A 24,774-nucleotide genomic window follows, 5' to 3' on the forward strand; every position below is an offset into this window, starting at 1 on the left:
CACTCAGAGACACGCATCGGTGGTGTGCCGGATTCTCGACGGATTTAGTGCCAGTAAATTCAACACCCTAAACAGGTGATGAGCATCACCATAAGTACTCCGAGACTTCAGGAGAGCACTTCTGGGAGGAGATAGATGGAGGTTCTCAGAGTGGAAACCTGCGCATCCTAATAAGAGAATGCTTGAAGGAGAAAAAATAACAGTTCCTGTCTTCCAGTCTTTATGAAAGAATCTATGTATAGTACGTGGGAGCTGTAGGGTAAGCAAACGCTACCATCCATGAGACTATTGCCCATTCATTTTAATGTAATTTTGTTTCAGAGGGAGAACTTGGTAACAAAGGTATTCGTTTACGTGGCTGCCAAAACCATTGAGAACGCGAGGACGGTTGTTTTAATCCATCACCAAATGCTTTATGCAGTTAAGCAGCCATACTAGAGGACAAGAAGGAACATTTGGTATTTTGCCAAGTTTGCGGACAACTGTTTTATATAAACGTGTAAAACATTTTTTTCTCATCCTGCTATCACTTTTACTTTTTTATAGTACAAAACGACCGACATAATTGAGGTGTTTAGAATGTTCATATTTATCAACAAAGCGGTAGCGAGCCAATAGAAATTTTGTTGTAAACATTGGCTAGAAAAAACAATACATTAATGTTCATTTTATCATGTACGTGAATCCAGGCTACACGACACTCATAACTGACAATGCACGCCCGATTAGATTATTTGCGGACTAACGCCAGAACGGAGAACTAAAACCAGAAAAACAATTAAGACAACGTTGTGGTTAAATAAAAGCAAAAAATCACTAAAAACGAATGAGTTGACGGAACCAGGGAGACTAAATGTTTATGAACAAACAGTAAAACCGTGTTCTGAGAAACGTGCATTAGGTAAAATTCTATCAGCTTTACTGCACTTTAAATATATTACTTGGAGAGCGGTAGGTATTGGAGCGGAGATCATCGCAAGAGTCGAAGCCGTTAAGTTTCCAGGTCTACAGAAACTGGCGCGTTCTGGCGGATTCAATGCTCTAACTGCGTGAAAGCAGTTGCTGCCGTTCAATTATGCCCTGTTTTTTTCTTTGAGTCATTAAAATAACAGGTTTTGTTGTTCAACGTGATAGCAAATTCTTTTGCAGAACCACTGAGCATGCAATGACGCTATTGGTTAACGCCACAGCGTGCTCCTCCCACACAGCATTAAGCCCCCCCCCCCCCCCCCCGCCCCCCACACACCACTTAAGTTTACTAAAGAAAGGAATGACTCGAAACATAGCATGGTTTTTGAACCCGATTTCGAAGTGCCGCTACCATCACGCCAGGAGCGAGGCGATCGTTCACTACGCACCCGTTGCCTACGCCGTATCCTTAAGCGGGAACGCTAGACAATGTAATAGGTAAACAAAAAACGAAACCTACGAACCAAAAAGAAGAATGAGCTGAAAGAGGAATTCGATTTCTGGTTAAAATTCCTGCCTTAACGCCCACCTTTTCTCCTTCCTTCCTTCCTTCCTTCCTACGAACGTACGAAAGCATCAGGACAGGCGTTCAGGAAGCCATTAAGTAAGTGATCACATTGCGCGAGGAGAAAGGACCGTCCCGAAGCATCTGTACTAGCAATCTGAGACCGACTAAAGTGTTTGCATGGGAAAAGGGTCCGAAAAAGACATCAGAAAAAGGGACGGCACAACAACCTCTTGTTTCAAGTTTATCTCGTCTACCTTGCGCCTCTTCCTACCACTGGTTCCACTTAAGCACAGCTTACTTTTTACAGCTTCTTTCAATTTGAGACATTTATTGGTCTCGCAAGGACACTATGGATGAAGTTCATGGCGGGAAAGTTAGGTATACGCGTCGTGATAATACAGTTAGCTATTAAAACAAGTACTGCTGCACTGTCCTTCCTCATTTTCGAACTATTTCGAAATACTGGTACAAACGTATGCAGCACATTTGCATGCTGCTAAATGCGTAACGGCTCACACCTACTGCAGCTGTACCTTGAGGAAAAAGGTGTGGTACAATAAAGGCCTAAGGACTGGTCTCCTTTATATGGTGTTCTTCAATATTTTTTAGCAATTTGTTTCCATCATAATGTGCCATGTTACACAGTAATAAACCGTGAATTTGTTTGTAGTAGAAAGCCATGATACTCATCGTGGTCGGTCCGTGAGTGAGCAATGAAGATATGTGGCGGTGTAGACGAACCAATGGGTTCCACTGTACTAAGGCGGAATTTTAAATGCGGAATTGCTCACTTACGGAGCGTGTTTTTGCGGAAAGATTTACCACAGCTAAACAAGACGAGGGGTGTAGACACCATGCGCGTTGGCCAGAAGCCTTTCATTAAAAGGAATTACCGACCAGGGTTCTTTGTTATCAAACATCTCTGTTGCCAATTACCGAAATGCCACTTTACCTCGATGCATCGATGCAGTTTATGGCTGCGTTCTTGCCATTTCTGATTGATAATTAGCTTGTTAAATTTTGCTTCCTCCAAAAAAGAGTTACGTTCTACTAAATAGGGCCATTACGTTTCTCCTTTCCTCTTGATCTCGACCGCGCAATGTGCGGTGGATAAAGTTTTCTTTTTGCCCTCAAAACAACAGCCTCTTCCCTTCGGCTATTCTGGCTGTTAGCACGGAGCCGTTCGCGGTTCTAAAGCTTCAACCTCTTTTTTCCCAGGCCCTGCCGCTTAAGAGGTCATAAATTTCTATCCCTTTTGTGTTTTGTAATTGTAGCATTGGTCGTTCATCGCAATAACAATCCTAAATAATTGTTTTTGTTATATGCGGCCACAAAAGTTTCACAAATAGATATGAAATGGCGTGGTGATCTCGTGTACTATCATCCATATTTTGGATGACCATTAGCAAAATCCACCGGCCCTATCACAGCGCGGAACAACCTTTGTTGTTCACTCTTCGGTAGTGATGGAAAAAAAAGCATAGCCTTTGCCAGATTAATTCGCTCACGTGTGGGTGCCCGCAACGGCTGCAATATCCTGATCGGTTGCTCGAAGATGTGACAGCTGTGTTCAATTCATAGCTGCGATTTCATGTACGCGCCAGCGATTGCGTAGTTCTTGAGCGCTGTGCGGTTGCGTCGTTTTCCTGCTTGTCAAGGTACGCCATAAAACGGAGTTTACGGATTCTTTTACATTTTCCTTCGAAAAACTGTGTTCGTCTCTAAAGAGAAGGTTTGACTCGAGCAGGCTAAACTTTCTTTCCTCCTGGTGCCAGTGTTTAGCATCTACTGACCAAATCAGCGCTATTTTAGGCTAATGACATGATACCCGCTCGGAGTGGTGGCTTGATCGTGTTAAACAAAACACTAAAGACATTGTGCTTTTTTTCTTTCTTCATTGAACTTTGTTTTCACGGATAACATAACACTTCGATCCCAGTACATGTCTCGTATACCACCGCAAACCCAGCACCTCCACCAAAATATGTCACGGACAACAGGGCTAGACGTGACTAAGACGATGGGACGAAGCTGAGCCAGCAGGCAAAGTTCCGCGCACAGCACGCGAGACAACTTCGGCGTCCTTTTCTTCCAGGTGCCACCTAAGAACATCAGGGACACCAGGTGGCAATATATTGGAATCTAAGTGGCAATGGCGCTGTTTTTTTTTTTTTTCGTTTGAGCACACTGCCTTTGAAGTATTAAAGTCAATTTCTTCTTCGTGGACATTGCGGCTCCTGTTGTCGATTCCTTCCAAGATGAAGCGCCCCTGACTATAAACTTCAGAAATGCAATCTTATGGTTCAAAGTTTTTATCACGTGCCGATATTGAAAGCGCTCTGCACTTGTCCGTGTACCCCTTCACGTGCACACTATTTCCAAGAGCGCCGTCTACCAATGAAGACACCTCTGCTGTAGAAAGATCGCAATACGTCCTCTCGTAAAGGTTTCGCGGGTTGGCTGCAATTTTATCAGCTTATATAAATTTGGGAAGACAATTAAAGCAGGTGGAATAGTACGGTAACTCTTCCTCGCTCCAGTCAGTAATCAAAAGTTTACAACTATAGCAGGTTTACTCAAATCGGATAACCGCGAACATGCTAACGTGTTTTATTCCTATCCTGATAATTCTCTCTAGCCCCGCATTACACTGCGGGCGACTAATAAACATGTGAGATATGGCCACGGCTGTCAGTATCACATATTACGTTTCTCTTGCAGCGGACGTTGATGCTTAGCGCCTCAAAAAAAAAATCTTTAATAAACATGTGAGATATGGCCACGGCTGTCAGTATCACATATTACGTTTCTCTTGCAGCGGACGTTGATGCTTAGCGCCTCAAAAAAAAAAATCTTTTCACTTGTATATGCAGCAAGACGTTTTGTAAACACATCCTTCTTCTAGGAACGCGTTATAACAAACATCTGTAAAATATTGCGCGGTTTTTTTCATTGCTATGATGAAAGCAGAGAACCTGCATGCGGCCAACAGGTAATATTGTATGGGCATGCCCTAGCGTACTAGCAAATCGGGGTACCTTCTTGGAGTCCAATGTAGAACGTTGAGGGAACATGTTGGTGGGTAAAAGTATGTGAAGGAATCCGCAATACTTCTTGGCACACACCTGTCTCGGTAAAAGCACCCTGTAGTGTTTTTCCTTCCGGGCACTCATCGGTACTTAGATGCCTTAACACACCACCATAAATTAACAGTTAAGAGCTGAAGGTGGAATCAAAGCTATAGAGAAGCATTGGGAGCGCACTCAGTATAATGCCAAACATAAAAGCGATACGGATTATTCTGGTTGGCCGCCACACATCGTGTCACTGTACTTGCATTTCGTTTCTGCATTTTCTGCGTAGAATGTCTTGTTTCTTCTGGAGGTTGCTGCACGATTTATTGCCTGAGCTACATTCTCTTAGCCTCTTGATCATTATGCAAAAAACATTGTCTTCATTGTTCATAAGAAACTGTTAAAAATTCTCTTAGCCAGTGAAAACATAAGAGACGACAAAGTTGGTTCGATCAATCGCTTCTATTATACGATATTTCCAAACAATCTAGAGAAGTGTTATGCGTGGAAACTGCGTGAAATAAAAGCAGGCATTATGTGGTCCTAGTTTCTTGTGGTTAATAGCAGCGCGCTCTTGGGGCGTCGGTTTTATTCGCTAACTATATATAGGTTGTACATCTGGGTTAGAACCCTACCTAGAATTCTGCACAACGCTGTCATCCTCTTTCAATTGTTCCTTGCCTCCCCTCGCAAGTCGTTTGGTTTCAGTCGAAGGCGATCATTACATCCTCCCCGGGACCTGTTCTTTCCCTCGGTTAGTCGAAAAGCACCACCCAGAGAGGAACGTCCCTCGGGCCAGGCCGGAAAGTGCCCACGTGAGCTGAACACAGCCATTCTTTCTTGGTTTTACTTTGATTGCAGTACGCTATGTTTGTGAACAGCTTTCGATCTCTCGTCCCAGACCTAAGCCGCAATATACGATCCCTGCGCTACCCAACAGCCAAGCTCCTGCCTACACAAAGGATGTAGAGTGCATGTTTAAGCAGGATAACAAGGGCTAGTATAATCTCGGAGCACTCTTTAGAAGATGCCTGGTAGCAAGAGCTGGAGACTACTTCAAAAACCTCAATTCTAGGTAGCTAGCTACATTATTTACTCGACGCCAAAGTGAACAAGCGTGCTTTGGGGCTAAGGGGGGGGGGGGGGGGGGGCGAGTGCTTAGACTCGGATGGTGCTTAGATTCGCGAAAATACGGTATATTGTGAGAACAATTCTGATGAAACGATGATAGAAATGAATACATTTTCAATGTATAAAATTTTAACTCAATCGCGCTTAATGTTTCGTTCTCTAAAATTTCGGCACTCTCAGCGTGACCGTTGCCGGCTTTGTAAGCGAGATATCCCAGGTACGCAGCTGAAAGGTGATAGTAGCCAGGTGATTCGGCCCGTCTGTCATTGGTCGGTGGGTTGTGTTACCTCAAAGAAATTAGATAGGTTCAATGCTGCTGAACCGGATATGGAGCGAAAGCATGATCGTCCTTCTTCCTCCTCCTTCTTCTCTCAGAGACCGAGGGGAGGGGAGGGGGGGGGGGGGGGTTCGGGGACCGCGAACACGGACAGGGACACGGCATACAGCGATGAGTGGTTACACCTGGCGTAGTTTTTTTGCTCGCAATAAAAACCACATGGCACGGAAAGACATGCCAACACGAGCAGCTCCTCTGAAATGCTAGGATGAGCTAGGAATACAACCCACTAAGGCCTTCTGATGCCAAGAGGCTATAGCAGTATTATTGTAGCATTGTTCATAAGGATTGGTTAAAACACGATTTTATATCTGCGTCGATCCCTCTTGCACATATTGTGGTAGCTTGCGAATGTATTTTAATATGCATGTGTGGCATAACAGGGGCACAAATTAAGTAAACAGGTTTGAGCGACTAGCAAAATGCATGTAGCGCGTATACGCAAGAGGATACTCAGACGCAAATGGAAGCCGCTCAAAGGCGGATCATTGTATGCCTCAATTTTTAATTTGATTTATAACTTTCACTTAACGAACGTTATTTGTCCGCCATCATATAGTAGGCCTTCCACTTCTGAAAATATTGGAATATTACAAAGAAGGGCAGCAAAAGAGCCCTTAATTGAATTAAATTAAGGACGCGTTTAACACGGGTAAACCTAAGCCAAAAAATCGAAAGCTCGAGACCCTTCCATGGATGTCTGTGAACCTCAAGGAGACCATAGCTGTGTCTGACGACATGAAGATGTCGGGGGCATTTCGAAGGGGACGGTTATGCGTAGGTATTATCCGTTCAGCCACATCACTCAGAACTCCAGGCGTAACGGCAAATACTTATAGAGAAGCTAACGTTATATTGAAGTAAACCTTTATTAAACTCTCCTTAAATTACTAGCGAGAGAAAGGGTGTCGAGGGCGTTTTGGAGGGGAAGGAGGCGAGCCAGGTGGGCACCGGTGGCGGGAAACGGTACATCTATAGACAGGGGAGTGAAAGGCTGTGTGGCATTGTTTGAGACAGCGTTGTATATTTGTGGAGATGTGTACCAGCACAAATGAAGTTAGTAAGCGTGCATGAAGAAGCAGGCGTACGACGTAGAAGATGATGCGAAGCAGCAAATGAAGCGAGAGCCACCGGCTCCGTGCGTCACACGTGCGAAGCTGGCGACGAGCAAGCCGGCATCGGTAGTCTCATCACAAATTGCTTTCCACAATATGCCCTCAATATATAAAACTACGTCTTCGCATAGATTCTCCTTCGGTTTCCAGTAGTAGTATTATTAAAGAGACGAAGGTCACGTTATATTATTACAAATGCGAAAGCTGCACATACCCTGCCAAAGCAGCACAAGTTCGCCTTTGTTACCCCAGGCAAAGGGACGCTCGCCCACTCCAGCGAGTGCTCAAGACTTGAGCATATGAACACCGCTGGCCCGGACATATATGCTAGATTGCATCCAGGAGCTCTTATGCACGCATAATCGTTTCGGGTGTCTAATTCAGCGAACAATATCTTATAATCTGTATCAGCAGTATATTCGTGCTTTTGCAGACTGCTATAAAGAGCGGCCACAAAGCATAGCTACAGGGGTTTCATATTACCATTCGGTGGAAATACAGCGCACCATCGTATAGTTACGAGAGAGAAGTTGTGACACGGAAACCTAGGCTGGCAATACTTAACCAGGGGTGTCACCGTAAGTTATAGGGAAATAACGGGAACGGCACAATTTTGGCGTGCGCGCATTCACTTCAGAAATGTTTTTGCCGACTTACTGTAAGCTGTACAGTATACATCTGTATAGTATTGTATAGTATAGGTTTGCAAAACCATTGTATAATATAGTATAGTATAGTATAGTATAGTATAGTATAGTATGGTGTTGTATATTATATTATAATGTATATTACAGTATAATTATTACGAGTCTGAGTATTTTGGATTTCGATTCTGGTGTGGCATCTTTGCTGGGAAGTGCGCTGTTTCTAACGTACGTAAATGACGTAGAAGCTGTTGTTAGAACTTGTGTATATTGTGAAAGAAGGCTATGTTGAGACGGCAAGGTCGTGACGGCAAGGCCAGCGATGCCTTGTCTAGCGTTTTAATCCGATGACAAAACCCAGGCGCGTGCCGGAGCCGGCGCCGCGGGACGATGATGATGGTATGTACAAATGAAAGAGGAAGATCATGGCATGTACAAATTAAAGAACATCCACGGAAGGCTCACAATATTTAAGGATGATTCCCTCAAGTTTATGCCAAACACACGTGAAGGCAACATTAATGCTAAACAAAACTTCTAGGTCTTTGAGGAATAGAAAATGAAATTAACTTCAATAAGAGCACATTTACTGCTATACCTACCAAATGAAATATTTCTGTTCAGTATGTTACAGCGTCATTAAATATAATTTCCTCACTATATAAGTTGGTGCAATCATGTTGAAAACATTTGTGCGGTGTAACAAAAAAATTGCTTTTCCTAAGAGCAAAGTTCGAGAGCAACGAAACATTTGAGCTATAAGCATACACACGGCGTGCCTCAGAATATGCGTCCGTAGTATGAACTACCTGCAAAAAGATTATTTGAGCTGAAATAGGAAAGGTGCAAAATTTTTGCGGTGCGTTTTATTTCATCAAAATATAGAACTGCATACTCTGTTACGAAGAGGCTAGGCTCATGTGGTCTAAAACATAGTAAGGCGTGCAAAGCAGGCATAAAATTTATTGCACCCAATTATTTACGCTGCAATTCACATTAAAGAAGAAACATATCTGCAACATACGGTTAGAAGAAATGCTTGTCTTAACCTTGACAAAACAACTACGCAATTGCATCATACTTAACTCCAACTAAGGTATTTCTCTGCTCATTTTTGTCTTGATGTCATTTGTCTCTGGAATAAACTACCCGCTCATGCCACATAGTCCAGCTGTAAGAACATGTGTAAATGCGCGTAATCAGTCTGCCTAAATATACGATTCCTTGTTGATATCCCCGTAACTGTGAACTATTTCCATTGATACAGCACCTAGCAGCAAAAGGGTGTAAAATATGTTACTTTTATGCTCTCCTCTAGTGTATATTGTATCTGATTTGTCTATCTTTGGTGTATTTACTTTTTTTTTCTTCCGCTCTCAATAACTTTCCCGAAGTAAGGATATACCGTATTTATAAATAAATATACAAATCAGTAAAGTGAGTGAAACAGTTCGTCATTTTGTTTCCTTTTTTCCCTCTTCGACTCGCTTTCACGTTAGTCACAGTGCGCTTCAGGCGTCCACGTTAGGTAAAAAAAAACACCCCTCCAATTCCATTTCACCAGATCCTCAAAGAAATAACAGTTAGCAACGATTGTCGGATAGAAATAGATGATGTTCCTTTGAATTTAAAGCTAAGACAAAATAGTATAATTCACACATTTATTATATATTTAACAATGCTTAGACCGTATAGCCTTCTTCAGACTACTCGCAACACAGTTGAACAATAAATTCGGCACAGTCGTCGACTTCACTAACGAAGACATTACAGGTGACGAAGCATGCAAACACAAAACAAATATGCAGGAAAGTCCCTACCGGAACAATGCGTATAAAAACAAACATGATATACGCATCGCGCACAGTTCAAGGCACTGACTACAATTGTCTCTCACAATTCGGCGAGGAGGACCAAAACTACAGATTTCATTTTCATTTTATGACCATTGAGTGAGTGTCATAATAATGCTTAAAAAGCAGTGGCGCCAAAACATGTTTACATGGCTGAAAACCTGAAGCGCATGCCTTCTTCTGTAACCCCTCGCGCCGTTGTAAGAAAGCAAAATTGCTTTTAAACAGCATGCGGATGCTCACATGTTAGCCGTCGTTAATGTGCGACAGCTGAATATCAGCCGCGAATAAACAGCTACCTTCATTGAGTCCGCGGAATCTTGCTGTTGCACAAGCCCTTACGCACGAGACAGAGCATACGCAGTTAAACCAGTGAGCAGACCGCACGAACAAGTTTGTTATGGTTCGCATAACTAAGCCAAATATATACAGTCTTGACATGAATGCCGCTGGTATTCGACAGAAGAAGCATTGAGTAAAATACACCTCGTTGGGACGAGAAACGTAAAAGAGAAACCAAATCACGGATTTTGTGAGCGTGTGCAACAATGGGGGATCGGGGATTTCTAGATCTTGAAATAAAGTTTAAATTAGAGGATTCGTTTTCTTATCTTCTTTGTACGATACGAGCATCATGGTATGGTGTCCGCAGAAAACCGAAGTGCAGTCCCGATACAGATTGCGTACGCTAGCGACATTAACGCGGGCCGAAGAAAGAGCATTTGCTCTCGGGATTCATGGCTGTACCGCGGGCGCAGTCGAAGGCGTCGGCGAAGGGCGCGAAGTTGCGCACCGCCTTGTTGCAGTCGACGCCCCGCTCACGCGAACACGTCATGTAGCAGAGAGTCATGAAGAAAGCCTGGTCTCCCGATAGTCCTCCGGGCAGCCGCTGAGACGAGCTGTCGTCTTTGATGGAGGCGCGGTACGCGGCGTAGGCGACTTCGATCGCGGGGACCTCGGGAAACACGCTACGAGCATCTTTCACGGCGGTAGTGCCTTTGTCGACCTGCTGCCCTCCTCCGCTCGCCGACGAGTCCTCCAAGCAGCTCTCCTTCTTCGAAAACGCTGCCGTCGAAATCCTGCAACCCATGACAGATAACGGTTTCTGCACGCTCAGTCTTGGTACACTGCGCAAGGCTGCAGCACATTTGCATGGTTGTAGATTGTGGATTGAATTTAATTAGCAAAAAGTTAAGCTCGTTTCAATAAAGTTTGTCGAATGGTAGCTTAGATTCTCTCCGTTTGGCTTGACAATTAACAACACCGGACAGCCGCTTTAATCCAGTTTAGCAAGTGATCGACTGACGACATCTAGTGATCGGTCCAGTGGTGAAATAACCTCATAAAAATCACTTCAGTCCGCAAGTTCAAAGGTCTAGGTCGCTGAGCAACTGAATAATGGCAAAGGTCAACTTTCTTTGGTCATAGTCAGTGGTCACTTAGTCATGTGTCAAACACCACCTTACCGTAGATATACCTGTGGATGAGACTTGTACAGGCTGTCACAGTTTGACCTCGACTGGGCTTCAAGGTCACCCGAATGGAACTAATTAAGTGATCCGCAAGTTTGTACCTGGATTAGTACAGCAGTGACTATAAAAGCGACGGTACTGCAGTCTGGATAGGCAGCGCACGGAAGGACATGAGTGTACGCAGGTGTCTCCGCAACAAATACACGGTACTATTCTGTTCTGCTGCACTGTCGTGTTTCACCGTTCGCTTTACTTTATTCTTTATTAGGTTCAATTTGATGGCGTCGACAAGTAGAAAAATTAGAGATTAGATCATCTTTATCAAGTACCCTCTATTGTGGTATTGCATGGGGAAGGGGAGGGTGGTGAGCTAAATAGGTACGACTCTGTAGAGTATAAATAAATGTAACACAGGATAGTAATGCAGTGTTAATAGTGCCTACCCCATGCAATAAAATACGAGATGCGGTGGAGTCTTGTAAGTTGTAATACATATTGCCGCGAAACCTTCAAACAGTATTTGTTGTTTTTTGGCGGCCGCCGGCATACAGGCTTATCACTCTGATTCTGGACCGCGTATCGGTTCCGTAATCTTTGTTTGTTAATGCTCGATGTCGCGAGTCACACCTTTATCAGTTTTGTTGTAGCACAAGATGCACCGAGATCTGTCTCGAAGGTTCCGGCCACTCGGGTGTCTTTCCACAATGTTCCAGCCCGTGCTGGTAGCTGTTCGGACGTTATCTAGATTGTTCTGTGCGGCCTTTAAATTGAGCGTTGCCGAGTGTGACGGGCATTCTTTGTCCGACGACCGACGAGCACGTTTGTTGCTATCGCCGCCGCCGAGTTGCTCAGTTCTTTTGCGGGTGCAAGTCAGCCCAATAAAGAGTTTCTTCAGCGCAATCATCGACCCTTCATTTGTGTTGTCGACCTTGTCACCCCTACGTGACATCTGGTGGAGGTGCTGCCTTTGATCCTTCAAGCCGTGTTCCTGTCGCCCTGGAAGACCAGCCTACAGGTCACCGAGCCAGCCGCCGACTTCAAGGCCTACAACCCGAACAGGGTCTGCTGCCTGACCCCATTCGATCTCGGAAGGCATCAACTGACAATGGCCCAGCCTACTACAGCACCGATTGTTTTCGTCCAACCCCGTGAGCACCCCTGCTTCCACGGACGGCCGGATGAAGATGCTGGAGACTGGATGGACCTTTTCGACCGTGTGGCAGAACTCAACGGCTGGAATGACTCCGCGAAACTCGGGCAGGTCTACTTTGTTCTTCAAGGACATGCCCGAATTTGGTTTGAAAATCACGAGACTTCTTTCAAGGATTGGGAGATATTCAAAACACTGTTCTTGATAGCCTTTACAAGTTCTGTCCGAAAGGAAAGAGCTCAGGCGCTCCTCCAATCAAGAATTCAACTACCAAACGAGCCCGTCCTGGTCTACGTAGAGGAGATGAAACGCCTGTTTCGCCGTGCCGACCCTAACATGACCGAAGGCGAGAGAGTGAAATTCCTAATGCGAGGAGTTAAAGAGACGCTTTTTGCGGGGATTGTCCGGAACCCGCCGAAAACTGTGGAAGAATTTGAAAGTGAAGCATCGACCATCGAGAAGACGTTGGACACCCGGATGCGCCACTACGAGCGACCACTTCAACCGGACTACTCAAGCCCCTACTCCAGCGCATCTACAAGCGGAGAGAACCTTCGGGACCTCATCCGGGAGATCGTGCGAGAGGAGCTCCGCCGACTGATGCCATCATCGCAACAACCGCAGGTGGCGACGCTCGCGGACGTCGTCCGTGAAGAAGTTCAGCAGGCGCTGGGCGTTCCTAAAGCGATGGCTGCGACAGTTCCAGCACAAGAGGCAACAGCGATGAACTACGCTGGTGCATTACGTCGCCCTCCGCCCCGACGTGATGACTTTCAGAGCCCTCGCCGCTACCATCCTGTTCCTGAAAACCGCCCCTTGGCCCCCGCCCGCCAAGCCTACCAACGACCCCCAAGCCCCAGGAAGTGCGACGCATGGAGGACAGCGAACAACCGGCCATTATGCTTCCACTGCGGTGAGGCCGGCCACATTCTGCGGCACTGCCCGTACCGACGAATCGGTCTCCGCGGATTCGCAGCAGACGCTCCACGACCACGCCCAGGTGAACGACCGCAAGAAATCGACAACTATCTGCGTAGCGGTGAGATTGCGCCACCAAGCCGTCGATTCAGGTCTCCATTGCCGTACAGGGCCCGCTTTGCGTCGCCAGGACGTAACTATGATGGTAGTGTGCGCGGAAGGTCCCCAAGCCCCCGTAGGGGAAACTAAAGGCAGCAACCTTTGGAGGTGAGGTTGCTCAACGGCGAAAAGACTAAGATCCTCCGCCGCCGACGACCACTAACGACGACGCAACCATTTCATTGCCGCTCCACACGACGACATCGACGACAACACGACCAGAGTGCAAGAAGACACCGCCGCCCAGCGAAGTAACAGCGGTATGCCCCGGCCATGACCTGAAGAAACGACGGAGCCGAGATGGGACGCTAAGGCCCACGTGACATCTGGTTAAAAACATCGCGTGTTAAAGAATCTGTGGTGTTTAAACTTTGCAGTGTTTATGTTTAAGTTTCTTTGTTTTGGAACATCGAGGCGATGTTTTTTAAGGGGGGAGTAATGCCGCGAAACCTTCAAACAGTATTTGTTGTTTTTTGGCGGCCGCCGGCATACAGGCTTATCACTCTGATTCTGGACCGCGTATCGGTTCCGTAATCTTTGTTTGTTAATGCTCGATGTCGCGAGTCACACCTTTATCAGTTTTGTTGTAGCACAAGATGCACCGAGATCTGTCTCGAAGGTTCCGGCCACTCGGGTGTCTTTCCACAATGTTCCAGCCCGTGCTGGTAGCTGTTTGGACGTTATCTAGATTGTTCTGTGCGGCCTTTAAATTGAGCGTTGCCGAGTGTGACGGGCATTCTTTGTCCGACGACCGACGAGCACGTTTGTTGCTATCGCCGCCGCCGAGTTGCTCAGTTCTTTTGCGGGTGCAAGTCAGCCCAATAAAGAGTTTCTTCAGCGCAATCATCGACCCTTCATTTGTGTTGTCGACCTTGTCACCCCTACGTGACAATATGATTTTATTAAATGAGTTATTGCTCTTCGGTGCTTTAGTGGTTGGAGGATAAGAAAATGTGGATTCTGACGATACTCTGTTTTCAGTTTTAAATTATGTCATACGATGGATATTTATCAGAGGAAAAGGGAGGTAAAGCGATATTTTGATGATGTGGTGTGTAACGGCACTGAAATAGCACTGCCATAATAAAATTTGCTCAAACGAGGTTATAAGCCCCAGATCCAGTTAGTGAATATGGGATACTGATCGAACTGAACATGCATTAGTGCTTTTGACTGCAATGAAGTGGACGTAAATGAATGAGGCACTGGCTGCAGTCTAAGTGCCACCTTTAAAGAGTTTGGCTACCGCAAGTAACAATGCTTTGTTGGAGGGTGCAGTCCATTGCTAGGAGCTTTAGCTCTCAGTCGTCGCAAACGATCGGACAAATATTAATGTGTATTGGCACGTGTGCCCTTCTATAATGGGCCGAATAATTACAAACACACACCAATGTTGGGCCAATACTTTCTGGTCCCGTGGAGGCGAACAATAGATGAAATTCTACAGCAACACACAACAGGGATGAAATAGTACACTCCGCAGTGGTTCACAGATTAGACGCTCGGCTGCTCAACTCAAGTATCCACTTCGAACCCTAGCGGCGTGAATCAGCTACGTTTGCGTGTTTAGTGTTAAAGACCTGGAAAAGGTTAGTCATGGCCAGTCACTGGTCAGTCATAGGCTCCCTCACGGTCTCTCTTGGCTTACAAGGGTGAAGGAACGGGCTAATTGGTAATTCATCTTGGAAAGCAAAACAGCGCACTTCAAAACATCCCCTTTTGGCTCTTTTTTTCGATTTTAGTCTTCTTATCTTCGGATCATGTCATCTGTAACTGTTTTTATTTATTGGCCTTTCCCTTTTTTTCGCTTCTTCGTAGCTTTGCCGTTCTGCAGTGTTTCGACCTGTTTTGTTATCGTGCGCCTTTTAACTTTCCGTTCGTTGTCTTTCCGCCACGTGAAAGCTCAGCAGCTGTTATCAATTCTTTCCCGTCCACGTTTCGCACATATGTATTGCGTCGCTCTCATATAAAAAACCAGTTGAAGTCAGCGCTGTGTTGTCGTTCCCTTTCTGTGTCTGTGTTTTGTAGTAGGCTGTTTTGCTTTCCTCTGTTGGCTGACGTACTCTACCTGTGTTGGAGGCTCGCGCCTCGGAGCTGCTATGTCGACTTAATTTGAATTACCCGCTTAAGGCCACGTGTTTGTGACCAATTCAGAGCGACGGTATAAGTCTGGACAAGTTTATTGGTCGGTGGTGAGAAGCGTATGAGTTCTTGCACTCTATGTATCGATCACAGGATGAAATGATAAATGGACAGCACGGAGCGTTTACAGATCAGACGCCGATGAAGCATGCGACCAAAACTCTTTTGGAGTGAAGAATCCAGAATAATATGAAGGCGAGTAGTAACTAAAAACCTCAAATTTCGTTGGAGAGACAGAACAGGAAGCCTTATGCTTCTTAATAATACAGGTATGGTGAAGTCGCAATGTGAATCGCTTATATATTAGTTATCTGAAAGCATTTCATCGAACAGATAGGATATATATTTATTTGCGTCTGCTCTAGTACCCGTCTCCAGCCTTCTTTTATTAACGGCACAACTCTGTTTACACTGAAGTCGTTCAGTAGTAAAGCAGTCGCTACCAGTTCTTAAAGGTTTACTTGCAACAATGGCAAGAAATACTCTTAGTGCTCATTGGTAGTATATCAGGTATTCAGTCATACACGCATACCCTCAATGGTTTAAACTTATCTGCTGTATTCATGCTGTAAACTAACCTGTTTGCAATGTTATTGACGGGCCTATGCGAAAATTTGAATTGTCAAAAGACAGCATGCTGTTATAGGAAATTGATGGGGCAGGGCGATGAACAATACTATTCCATGGCGCCTGACTGGTGTTCGGTTTAAGAAGGTAATCATTCTCGATAGACTAATGATGTAATGCTTTTGGGATGATTGGACCTTGATGCCATTCCAGTACAGAAGCTCTTGTTATTGTTAACAGTGATCTGTAGGTCCTGCAGGAAGAATGTTTTAGTCCGCTTTTATGAGCAGAAGAAAATGTTATATCTTTAATGCTGAAGCGAAAGCAGTATTTTCAGCACGGCAGTAGAGACGCATTTTTTCTTTTACGATAGTCTCTTTAGCTTATTAAAATACAACGTTTTTCCAACACGCTCAACACAAATGAGGTAGACGTATGAGGTGGCGAGTGATATTTGGTACTTGTAGATGAATCTGTCAGATCCCCCATTTGATTTGAAAGCGCAGCTCCGAAGTAAAAAAATGAGCGTTTACAACAAAATTTACGTTATCGAAACACGCTTTGTATTAAATATGGGTCGTCTTTATCTGAGGTTTCTTAATTTTATATTATCATGCAGAGAATGAAAACATGGTAAGGACGGCATGAATTCCAGACCTTAAACGATGGAGCAAAAAGCCAAGAACGCAAACCCTAGAACTGCCGTTTAAACGGTGTTGTCGAGGTTGAAACATTGTGCCGAAAGATTCGTTAAAGAAGGTGTGTTAACACATCTCATAACGAAAATATGTCTCGAAATGCGTATTTGTCACAGGCGTAGGTGAGACTTTTTGTCTCTGTGTACTTTTTATGCCTTGCTGACCTTAACAAAAGCACCCGTATTGACGATCACGAACGGAGGCGAAGCCTGATTGAGATCAGGCCCTCCCCACTCCTTCTGACCGGGGCCGCCATGAAAACATTGCCTTTTTTCAACAGGGGATCATGTAAGGTTTTGTTTCGCCTAAAAGTCGAAGTTTCGATAATTATTGTGTCCCGGTAACAGCATACTAGATGTTACTCTGGCCATATAGACGTCTAAGCCGACCGACCGTTTTTAACTTATTATTAAAAAACTCTAAACCTTGAGCCGGTACTAAAAAGCATAATGAATTTGCTTTTTGGTTACCTGGACAGAAATGAGTCGACAAAGGATCCATTCGGGTGCCACTTGAGCCCCTGACTGTCCAACGACTTCACCAAGCTCAGCGCCATCAGATATCCGAGGCCACCGTAGAACATGGACTTCGTCCCGTCAGTGTAGTACAAAGGATCGGTGATTGCGCCTACTGCCACTGCCACTGTCGCCAATGGGCCGTCGTAGTTGTGGTACGGCAGAGCATAGTTGACAGGGTAGGTGAAAGCGTCAGCTTCCGCCAGGGAGCGGTACTCCGCGGCGGTGCTCCGGCTCGCCCTTACCCAGTAGTCGGCGAACGACATGCCACCGCTTGGAAACGTCGCGTAGAGTTGTTCCAGCGCGCCGTTCGCGAGGAACTTGTCGGGCGGCCACAAGCGCAGACGCGTGGATGCCATCTTTTGGGCGGCAAGCAAACGGCTTTCTTGATCCATCCAAGGTGTTGCGTTGGCCATGGCCGCCGCTGCGGAAACGAGGCTCTCGAAGCCAGCGTCGACGGAGGCACGTTGCTGCTGCGACACGCGCGTCAACGAATAGAGTGCAACAACCAGGAGGCTGTACGCGGTCTCGACAAAGCGCTCGCAAAAGTATGGCCTGTACTTGTTCGCGGCGGTTTCAGTGCCGTAGCGAGTCACGAGGAGACGAAAGTCGGCGGCCGGTGCGCAGAGCTGCACGAACGACCAGGCGATGAGCTCCAGCAATTGGGTGTTGTTGTACTTGGCGAAGAGCTGTCCGAAGGTCCTGAAGAATCCGGCGTCGCTGAGCAGAAGCATATCATCCAGAGTCACTTCATGGCTCGACTCGATGCTCATCAAAGCATGGAGCCACTGGGCTGATAGCAGTGGCGGAGTGTGCTCGCCCATGCTCCCCACTGATAGCTTTAAGGGTTGTATGACCGGAGGCGCTCTAGCAGCGTAGAGGCCGTTTAGTACGTCACCCTCCATGGCGTAAATTGCCTCAATGGCTGCGTGGCTAAGAGCAGGCTTATCGAGTCCTTGAGAAAGATGGTTATGGAAGGATGTCCAGTAGCGCACGTATTCGTCCGTCCTAAGACCGAGGTGGTGCTGCCTCATGAGTGGTATAAACGGCCCTGGATCCAGGACAAACCGCCAGCTAAGCGCCGACGCAGACCGAGGCTCTCTGATGCGCAGCCAGATTGGAACCTGCCATTTAAATGCTAAAGTCATAAGGACATCCAATGCATTGGCGCGTCGTTCTTCTGGTGCTTCTGGCCAAGGAACCCTGAGGGTGTCCTGGTACTCGCGGAACTTGTTCACGTCAGAACCATACAGCGACGGTGTACCTACGCAGGTCGAGTACATGAGAAAAGGTTTGAGTCCCGCTTGAAGTGTTCTCGAACCGTCGCGAAGCATATTGTGGAAGGACGGGAACCAGGATTTACGGACGTCGTCCATGGCTGACTTGGAATAGCGGAGGTATACGTCGCTCTGCCGCTTAAACCAGGTGGAGCAGACGTAGGCGCTAAAGTTCTGGCACGGGTCGATGTTTCTGTCCAGGTCTTCGGTGAGGAGCCGGGCGTGACGGATGCATCCTTCGGTTTGGCAGTAGTGACTCGAGGGCTTCGGCGCCGTATGCAGGAACGTCACTATACAGGCAAGTATGAATACTATGACTACAATGGAACAGGTACCGCGTGCTATTTGCCGCTTCCCGACTGGCAGCCGCATCGCGCCAGGATCAGAAATAGGTTTCGTCTGAAAGAAAAAAAACGTCATGTCTGTTAATCAGCACGGTTCGTGAGACAGCGCCAAGTACCTGCCGCGTTTTTTTTAATGCTCGGTAAAGCCTATATATTGAGAGAGTACGACACTATGGGGCCTCTTGCAGTTAGTTGGCCCTTTCATTTTATTCATTTGTTCCGGTATTCTGAGAATGACAACAAAATGAGGAGATCAACGAGCGCTAGGAGGTGAATAAAATAATATTCAGTAGAGGCTAGGTAAAGGGTATTCAGGTAACCATTGTACCACTTGTCGAAAGTGATACGCAATGCATCCTTCACTTCTTATCCGACCACGTTCTGCCAGCCGCAGTTACCCGAAAACAGCTTTGAGTGTAGGAATCTGAAAGCATGCGAAGGAGAGCAGTTGTAGTTTGAACGCTCAAAGTCAGCTATGCCTGGAGCGTTTTTTTTTTCTGTGAATTCGCTTCGCATGTGAAATACTAATCACATCTCAAGGGAGTTTATAGTGTCCATAAGTTAAGCCGGTGCTCAATGTTTACGGCACGGCCGTGTTCCTTTCACACGATGTGCGATTTGAATGAAACAAAAATAAGCTTGATGCGGACCAAGCTGAAAAATAAACTGATATTCGGCCGCCCCCCTCCGCGGTGGTGAAGCGGTTAAGAGTACCCTCCTATCCCGACCGCCGGTGGCTGTGTTTCGATGGAGGCGAAACGAAATGGCGTCCGTGTGCTGTGCGATGCCAGTTTTTGTTGTTCTTGTGGCTGTAGGAAGAAGGAAAAGAAAACGCATGGGCCTGCTGCTGGCTCTGTAGCTGAGCCACCTCCGCTGCCTCGCGCGGACAGAAGAGAAAATAGAGAAGAAAGAAAAACAAGAGAAAAGCGCATGCTGCTCGATCTGCGGAGCTGGTTACGAGGGACAACGGCGACGGCGACGACGACGAGAAACCCAGGAACGGGCGCCAAAGAAATTAATGCTGAAATGATGCCATTCCAAACATTTTTTGAAGAGCGAAGTATATTTTTTTCACCGTGGTCAACTAGCTGTATGTACGCAAACTACATCGAAATATGATGCTTTTCTCTGTGAGTGTGTGAATTCTCGGTTACTGGACGTGTTACCCTAAAGTTCGGTGTGGGCGCTGGCATTATTCATGAATTATCTTTGCAGTGTACCATCTGGGGTCACATCTACCACTTGAGCTCTGAAGCGTGCCTTTCATAATTGGTTCACAGGAATGGAAAGGCGCAGTATCTGTGACACTTGTTTTTGTGTACATCTGAATCGTGCCGTAAGGGACGGAAGGAATGTAGGAGTGAAAGTGGTGTTGGTTACAAGGGACAACGCCGATGGCGACGATGACGTGAAACCCAGAAACGGGCATCAAAGAGCTGCGCTCTAAATGGTTGGTTTGGGTAATTAGGTAAATTATAAGAGAATAATAGTTGGCTTACAAGAAAGGAAAGGCCCAGTATCTATCACTCGCGAAATCCCGCTAGGACATCTCGCGGTCAAAACAGCAACGCTTAGGCTTAGGCATTTTCACACGGCAGATTTTTCAGTGATCTCGGGAAACTATATTTTCTGACCCCCTCTACACGCTTCCTGTCACTTAGCGTTAGAGCTACAATTTTGTGTTGAATGGTTCACTTCGTGGTGCTGTATTTCATAGCCGCAGTCTTTCTATACACAGTCGTGTATGGAAAGACGGCGGCTAGAAATGGCACCGTTTTAGAAGGCAAATAGAGTCTCATGATGTCAGTAGTCCCAGTTATCTCCTCTAGCACGCCTATTGTGAAGGAGACCAGGTGCTCAGGCTGCATCGGGATAGCATTCTGCTGTGATGTTGATGGCTGCATCTCGTTGGTGAGCAGCTGTGGTCCAGAGATGGAACCTCCACGTCTGATGCAAGAGGGCCGCGGTTGGTGACGCAATTATCCATCGGATAAGAAAAGATACCCAAATGTAGACAGAAGTGCAAACTAATGTCTTGGTGCGGCCTGAATCCAGTGCTCCACAGCCGGGAACGCACTGCCTCACGAAAAGATTTTGCCATCCTGGTGTAGCTACTTGCAAGCACCTTCTATACGAATATGCTAATCCGCGGTCGTCGTTCCTACTGGTTGTAGACAATTAACCGCGGCTGTGATATGACCTATGACACCGCAGAGGGTGCTAAGAATCTGGGACTGCGAAGCTAAAGAAAGCTTTAGAAGCAATGAGGAGGGGGGCAACTGCTCTGGAGGATCAGATAATGTCATTAATTCATCGACCGTGGAGAGAGGTGGCTAAATAACTGGCTAAATTGTGCAAGCAAAGCTTCATAATCTCATGAGTACCGGAATCTTGTAAGAATGCGAACATTGTGTTCACATGAGAAGAGAAACGTCAAGGCAAAGAAAGTTTACAAACCGGCCACGTTGATGTCCTTACCTACACCGTATTTACCAGATAATCGCTAATAGTCAGGACTCCCTTAGATTTCATTCACCAAAAAGATGAAGCATGCTTCCGAAAAGGGTACTCGACATTCTATTATATCTACGCTATCTACCAGCTGATGGCAAAATACGCAGTATAATATACCCATCCCTTATAGATAACGTTCATGTGTTACAGAAGAGATTCGGTTTATGAAGCTTAACTTCATAAAGCAACTCAGGCTATGAGCGACGCTAGAAAGCATTTGACTAAGACGCAAACTTGGTAGTCATACAGGCATTGCAAAAAAAAAGGATGTAGCTGCGCTATCTCTTAAAGTTATGAATAAAAAGAACCCTTTAAAATGAATGTAATGAAACCTACTTAAGGAAGAGCGTGCGTCAGGGAGACGTGGTCTCTTATGCTTAGAGGATGTATACAGAGATCTTAATTTGACACAGTTACGAATACATACAAGAGAACATATCCATACAGTTCGATACGCTGGTGACAACGCCTTGCTATGTAAGTCTGGGAACAAATTGTAAAGGTTGATTTGTTATCTGTAGAGGGAAAGCCGGACAATAGGTGTGAAATTAATATGCACAGGAAGCTAAAGTACTGTTTACCAGCCTTGAGTGGGATCATCCGTTTAGGATGGGCAGTGAGGATCTAGTAGTGGTAAAGCGACACGTATATGGCAGTGCAAGCAGATCTGAATCGCCATACTGAAAATCTAGAAAAATAATATTGGGTTCCAATGCTTCTGGCACACATGAAGGGCCTTTTACCGGTATCTAAAAAAATGCAGCCACCGCCAATATGCATTGAAATGCAAGAGCATAAGCTATTATCCATGGCAATCTCATTTCACGTACATCTCGCCGAGACGAATCGCTTTGTACCACCCGCATGTGTCTACGACCAGTTCGCCAGAAACTCAACCCCCTGAAAACGTGAATTTTTATCATTTCGCACCTCCAGGTAGATGGCCTGACTCCGCATAAGAATTATAGTAGGTTTAGTTTGGCAGTTTTGTGCGTGAGAACCCAAATATTTTTAGGTACCGCTCTTGTCTCTCTAGCACCGCCAATTGGGTCAAACATTTAGCATAATTACATATTTATAATAAAATCTATATATTTTGGCGCATAACCTATCAGCGTTTAATTGAACAATAGCTTATCCAAAGGTGAGCTACAGAGGGTAGCCAGTAGCAGGCCCTTAGATTTTGTTTTCCATTTTCCTTCATTCACAACAACAACTAATTATCAAGCCCTGACCTCACCGACGCTTCCATGAAAGCGGAGCTCAGCGCCCGTAGCTTTCACCGAGCAGTGGAACCGCGACGGTGGCGATGTAAACTAGGTTCAACATTCCCGTTTTTGGCGACGCGACAAGACGAAGGAGGGTACCTGTTCCTGGCCCTACGGGGCTGGGACTGGGAGGTCTGCACCGCTTGTGGCGGGGGATAGCCTGGCACCGAATGTTTATCTGTTGTAGGCCGTCATTACACCCGCCACCGCTTAGGCGGTGGACGACAGCTGTTGCGGCGCGCTCTTTCTCTCCCTCTTCTTTTTCTTTCTTCTCTACTTTCTCTCTCCTGTTGGCACGAGGCAGCGGAGGTGGCGCAGCTACAGAGCCAGTACCAGGCCCGTGCATTTTCTTTTCCTTCTTCCTACAGTCGCAACAACCACCGCGGCTCCCCACTGAGTTGGTTGGTTGGTTTGTGGGGTTTAACGTCCCAAAGCAACTCAGGCTATGAGAGACGCCGTAGTGGAGGACTCCGGTAATTTCGACCACCTGGGGTTCTTTAACGTGCACTGACATCGCACAGCACACGGGCGCCTTGCTTTTCGCCTCCATCGAAAAGCTGCCGCCGAGGCCGGGATTCGATCCCGCGTCCTTGGGAACAGTAGTCGGTAGGCACAATTGAATTGCACTCATGGGTTCCAGATTCGGGTATCAACATGTTAACACGTAACGACGATTGGTTTTGTACCCCCCGCGTCCTCCTTCCGCTTCTAGTTCGCCCACCATACCCACCGAGGCGGCTGAGTAGTTATAACCGGACTACTTGGGTTCGATCCCGACCGCGGTAGCCTCGTGACGATGCAGGCAAAACGCAAAGGTGTCCGTGTGCTGTTTGATTTAAATGTTTGTCAAAGCTCGCCAGGTGGTCGAAATTATTCCGGCGCCCTTAAATTGTCACAACGCATCACTCCTGATTAAGTGTTCCATCCTACCTCCCACAATCCGGCATCCCACGAAGGCGTCACTGCGTGATAAACCCTGGAATCTCTCGTAGACGGATGTAAGCAGCCGCAAGATGTAGTCCCGGTAAATTCGAAAGGCAGGTAGGTTGGGCACATGTGCAACGCGTTGCTCATTTCTCGAACGACTGCAACTTACATTTTTTTTTGCAATTACAGCTGTCATTTCTCCTCCTGGCCCCGAATTTCCCAGAGTGGGACCGAGAAGAAAGCAGCGATAGAAATACCGAGTGGAGTCGACCAAAGAGAAAGAACTCACTATGCTTTCCAAGCCGTGCGCTGGGGGATTCCTGGAGTTCGTACAGCAGCCTTTTAAATCCGGGAGCTGAGGGAGCTGCAGCATTGTTTTAGGAGTTCCGTCCGCAGGCAGCTCACATGTGGCGCTGAGTAGAGCTGTGTACCGATCCGATTGGAAAGGCGTCGTCGGATCTGCCTGTACGGAGACCCGGGATACGTCCTCAGATGCGGCAGCATTGTACTTTACGGCATTGCCTGGGGACGACGCCGTTCCTGCCTTTGCAGTAACGGTGCCGTCTGGTGGATCGGCCATAGGGTAAAGTTCTGGCTGTGCCGTCAAAAGGTCGGAACAGCGGTGCCGAGTGCTGGCGACACTTCCTTGTTGGCTATGATTCAGTTTCTTGCGAAGCCTTTTTTCAGAGGACGGGACGGCCATAGCTGTCTTAGAAGCTTCTTGTGCCGACTCCACGGCAGCTCGTCGGCCCGGAGCACCCACTTCTCCCTCGGACGACCCATCGGACTTGGAGGACGTCGATGTGCGGCTTCTGGTTACGATTTGCTGGGAGTTCAGCGCGTAACGATCGCCCTTTCGTTTGCTGCTGCTGACGCTATCGTCGCCCTCATTGGCTTTTGACATTGCTGTCTGCAACACGACACGGAACAAAAATGAGCAGCAACCGCCACTCTGTTTATTCTTCTTTGTCTTCATTTCTCGTGGCGGGTGGTGCTAGCCGTTGCACGCGCGGCGGTTGACGCATGATCTGGCAGTAGAAATTGATGATTGCTGGTGTTATTGATCGGTCTGCTGGCCAAACATTTGGTGTACGAATGCAATTATTGAAAAGAGTTTCATTAGTGCCACTCTTCTTGTCTCCACAGGTCACGTTTTTGTGGAGGCGAAACAGAAGGCAACAATGCTTTTCTC

The 24,774-nt window shown here is 46.5% G+C and overlaps 1 protein-coding gene across 1 annotated transcript; it reads right to left on the reverse strand.

Annotated features, from left to right (window-relative positions):
- Positions 1-8,588: 8,588 nt before the first annotated feature.
- Positions 8,589-24,486, reverse strand: LOC146178952 (endothelin-converting enzyme 2-like). The gene is made up of 3 exons (XM_084580080.1): positions 23,988-24,486; positions 17,208-18,819; positions 8,589-10,710 (listed from the first exon to the last, which is right to left on the reverse strand). Exons 1-3 carry the CDS (start codon positions 24,484-24,486, stop codon positions 10,329-10,331), a joined length of 2,493 nt encoding a protein of 830 aa, XP_084436206.1. The 3' UTR covers positions 8,589-10,328.
- Between the last annotated feature and the right edge of the window lie 288 nt (positions 24,487-24,774).

The sequence above is a fragment of the Amblyomma maculatum genome, chromosome 9 (assembly GCF_055883805.1).
Source record: "Amblyomma maculatum isolate TAMU_Amacu chromosome 9, ASM5588380v1, whole genome shotgun sequence".
Lineage (NCBI taxonomy): Eukaryota > Metazoa > Arthropoda > Arachnida > Ixodida > Ixodidae > Amblyomma > Amblyomma maculatum.